This window comes from Bubalus bubalis, chromosome 9 (genome assembly GCF_019923935.1).
Source record: "Bubalus bubalis isolate 160015118507 breed Murrah chromosome 9, NDDB_SH_1, whole genome shotgun sequence".
Lineage (NCBI taxonomy): Eukaryota > Metazoa > Chordata > Mammalia > Artiodactyla > Bovidae > Bubalus > Bubalus bubalis.
The window spans coordinates 104672581-104676373 of NC_059165.1; the positions used below are offsets into that span (position 1 = coordinate 104672581).

The 3793-nt window shown below is 42.5% G+C and overlaps 1 protein-coding gene across 1 annotated transcript; it reads left to right on the plus strand.

The window, feature by feature from the left end:
• The first annotated feature begins 1080 nt into the window (after nt 1–1080).
• On the plus strand, nt 1081–2225 carry LOC123466194 (calmodulin-1-like). The gene has a single exon (XM_045166768.1). It carries the CDS (start codon nt 1150–1152, stop codon nt 1597–1599), a length of 450 nt encoding a protein of 149 aa, XP_045022703.1. The 5' UTR covers nt 1081–1149; the 3' UTR covers nt 1600–2225.
• Nucleotides 2226–3793: the final 1568 nt, after the last annotated feature.

The following is a 3793-nucleotide window of genomic DNA, read 5'->3' on the forward strand; positions in this document are numbered from 1 at the left end:
CCGGGTTCAATCCCTGGGTCGGAAAGATCTCCTGACGAAGGCAATGGCACCCCACTCCAATACTCTTGCCTGGAAAATCCCATGGATGGAGGAGCCTGGTAGGCTACAGTCCATGGGGTCGCAAAGAGTCGGACATGACTGAGCGACTTCACTTTCACTTTTCCTCTTTCAGAATCTTCTAAATACCACAGTATGCATTCCACTTGGTCTGTTTGATCTTACGACTGGATTTTTTTTTTTTTTAACTGTGCATACAGTTGATATTTTGGAACATTAAAAGAACTCCCAGTTTGAACACTTTAGGTTGAGATCTCCTTTAGCATAATTTTCCCAGTTAAGTAGGTACTTGCAGGTATAAACTTTGTATGTACATAACCCTGAAAGGAGTGCCAGAGGCTGCCTTCTGATGCCCCTGGTTTCTGTGTTTGAGAGGCTCTCTTTCCCATTTCAAGTTGTATTGGTCATGGATAAAATTCGCTCTTTGCTTCTATCCAGACAAATTGTCCCCTTCTCCGAAGTACCTTTCTACTGGTGGGTATTCCCCTGGTATCATTGAACCAGGCCCCACCCAGTGCCATTCCTCTGGATGGCTATTCTCTTGGTATCTTTAAACCAGCCTCCTTACCCCTGCCCAGTATCTTTCAACTGGGTAGGTGTTCCCCTGATACCTTTTAACCAGGCCTCCCCCCAGTATCTTTCAACTGGGTGAGTATTCCTCAGTATCTTTCAAATGAGCCCCATCTAGTTCCTTCCCACTGGGTGGGTATTCCCCAGTGTATGTCAACCAGGCCCCAGTATGGGATATCTGAGAACCAGGAGAGATCTGCCTAAATTTGTCTTTACTCCCCAAGGAGGCAGATGGCCCCAAGGGGCCACTGCTGGCATCAAAGGTACCAAAGCTCCAGTTCCTCCTAGAGTTCAGGTAAAGGAGGAAAGTTGACTCCAGTTTGGTTCGTTGGTTGCCATAACTGCAGACCAAAAAAAGATGCAGTGGGAGTTGCATAATAAGTTTTATTTGGGGCAAAATGAAGGCTTAAGTCCAGGAGATAGCATCTCAGATAGCTCTATAAAACTGTTCCAGAGTCCGAGTGGAGCGAGCGAGCTGAGTGGTTGTGTGATTGTGTCCCGGAGACCGGTAGCGCTTGCAGCATGGCTGACCAACTGACTGAAGAGCAGATTGCAGAATTCAAAGAAGCTTTTTCACTATTTGACAAGGATGGTGATGGAACTATAACAACAAAGGAATTGGGAACTGTAATGAGGTCTCTTGGGCAGAATCCCACAGAAGCAGAGTTACAGGACATGATAAATGAAGTAGATGCTGATGGTAATGGCACAATTGACTTCCCGGAATTTCTGACAATGATGGCAAGAAAAATGAAAGATACAGACAGTGAAGAAGAAATTAGAGAATTATTCCGTGTGTTTGATAAGGATGGTAATGGCTATATTAGTGCAGCAGAGCTCCGCCATGTGATGACAAACCTTGGAGAGAAGTTAACAGATGAAGAGGTTGATGAAATGATCAGGGAAGCAGATATTGATGGTGATGGTCAAGTAAACTATGAAGAGTTTGTACAAATGATGACAGCAAAGTGAAGACATTGTACAGAATGTGTTAAATTTCTTGTACAAAATTGTTTATTTGCCTTTTCTTTGTTTGTAACTTATCTGTAAAAGGTTTCCCCCTACTGTCAAAAAAAAAATATGCATGTATAGTAATTAGGACTTCATTCCTCCATGTTTTCTTCCCTTATCTTACTGTCATTGTCCGGAAACCTTATTTTAGAAAATTGATCAAGTAACATGTTGCATGTGGCTTACTCTGGATATATCTAAGCCCTTCTGCACATCTAAACTTAGATGGAATTGGTCAAATGAGGGAACATCTGGGTTATGCCTTTTTTTTTTTTTTTTTGGAGTAGTTTTCTTTAGGAACTGTCAGCATGTTGTTGTTGAGGTGTGGAGTTGTAACTCTGCGTGGACTACAGACAGTCAACAATATGTACTTAAAAGTTGCACTATTGCAAAACGGGTGTTTTATCCAGGTACTCATACACTATTTTTTTGTACTGCTGGTCCTATACCAGAAACATTTTCTTTTATTGTTAACTTGCTTTTTAAACTTTGTTTTAGCCACTTAAAGAAAATCTGCTTATGGCACAATTTGCCTCAAATCCATTCCAAGTTGTATATTTGTTTTCCAATAAAAAAATTACAATTTATTAAAAATAAATAAATAAATAAATAAATAAAACTGTTCCAAAGAGGTTGGGGTTGGGGGAAGGTCAATATATTTGGTGCTTATTTTACAAAAGGTTTTCTGTTAGTCATGAGGAGCTGATGTCACCATGAAGAGATTCAGTGCTTTTCTACATATGAGGAGATGTAAGGATTGGGATCATGAAATCAGTTCCTGAAAATATCTAACTATCTAAGGATCTGTTCCACCAGTTTCCCTGGAGCACAAAGTGCCTTCAGGGCGTTTCAACAGCTGCAGCAGCAGCTGCATCTGCAGGATTCAGATGGCAAATGCCGTGGTCAAGCACCAATTTGTAGTTGATAAGATTCTGGTGAGAAAAATTGTGGCAGGAAAGAAGGTGGGGTGGGAGAGGACCTCACACATCCCAGCTCTCAGGTGACTCCCTGGGATGTCTACCAAGTATGCATTCTTGGCTTTGCACAGGAAAGAATTCAAGAGCTAGCCTTAGTAAAGTGAAAGAAGGTTTACTCAGGGAGATATGCACTCCATAGACAGAGTGTGGGCCATCTCAGAAGGCAGGAAGCCCCACAGTATGGGGTTGTCAGTTTTTATAAGTGTGGGTAATTTTGTAGGCTCATGAGTTAAGGAGTCTTCCAGCTATTTTTGGGGAAGGGACAGGAATTTCTAGGAGTTGGGCCACCACCCCTTTCTTTTCCCCTTATGGTCGATCTCATAAGAGATTGTCGATGTGCCTGGTGGGTGTGTCATTTAGCTTGTTGATGTATTACAATGAGCGTATGGTGAGGCTCAAGGTCTAGTGGAAGCTGACTCATCCACCACCTTGGACCTAACTGGTTCTAACCAGTTTATGCTGTGTCCTCAATGGCTATGTCATTCTTTTAAAGGTTGTGCCCTGCCCCTTTCCTATCTCAGTGTGGAGATCTTACTCATTCTCTGTCTCTCTCTCATGTCGCTAAGCCATGTCCAACTCTTGTGACCACATGGACTATAGCCTGCCAGGCTCCTCTGTCCATGGGATTCTCCGGGCAAGAATACTGGCATGGGTTGCCATTTCCTTCTCCAAATCTTACTCATTAGTGAAAAACAGTATGAAAAGGCAAAATGATAGGATACTGAAAGAGGAACTCCCCAGGTCAGTAGGTGCCCAATATGCTATTGAAGATCAGTGGAGAAATAACTCCAGAAAGAATGAAGGGATGGAGCCAAAGCAAAAACAATACCCAGCTGTGGGTGTGACTGGTGATAGAAGCAAGGTCCAATGCTGTAAAGAGCAGTATTGCATAGGAACCTGGAATGTCAGGTCCATGAATCAAGGCAAATTGGAAGTGGTCAAACAAGAGATGGCAAGAGTGAATGTCGACATTCTAGGAATCAGCGAACTGAAATGGACTGGAATGGGTGAATTTAACTCAGATGACCATTATATCTACTACTGCGGGCAGGAATCCCTCAGAAGAAATGGAGTAGTCATCATGGTCAACAAAAGAGCCCGTAATGCAGTACTTGGATGCAATCTCAAAAATGACAGAATGATCTCTGTTCATTTCCAAGGCAAACCATTCAATATCA

What these genes read in the sequence shown, in the direction of transcription:
- LOC123466194 (XM_045166768.1), top strand. Translation starts at nt 1,150, where the DNA reads ATGGCTGACCAACTGACTGAAGAGCAGATTGCAGAATTCAAAGAAGCT.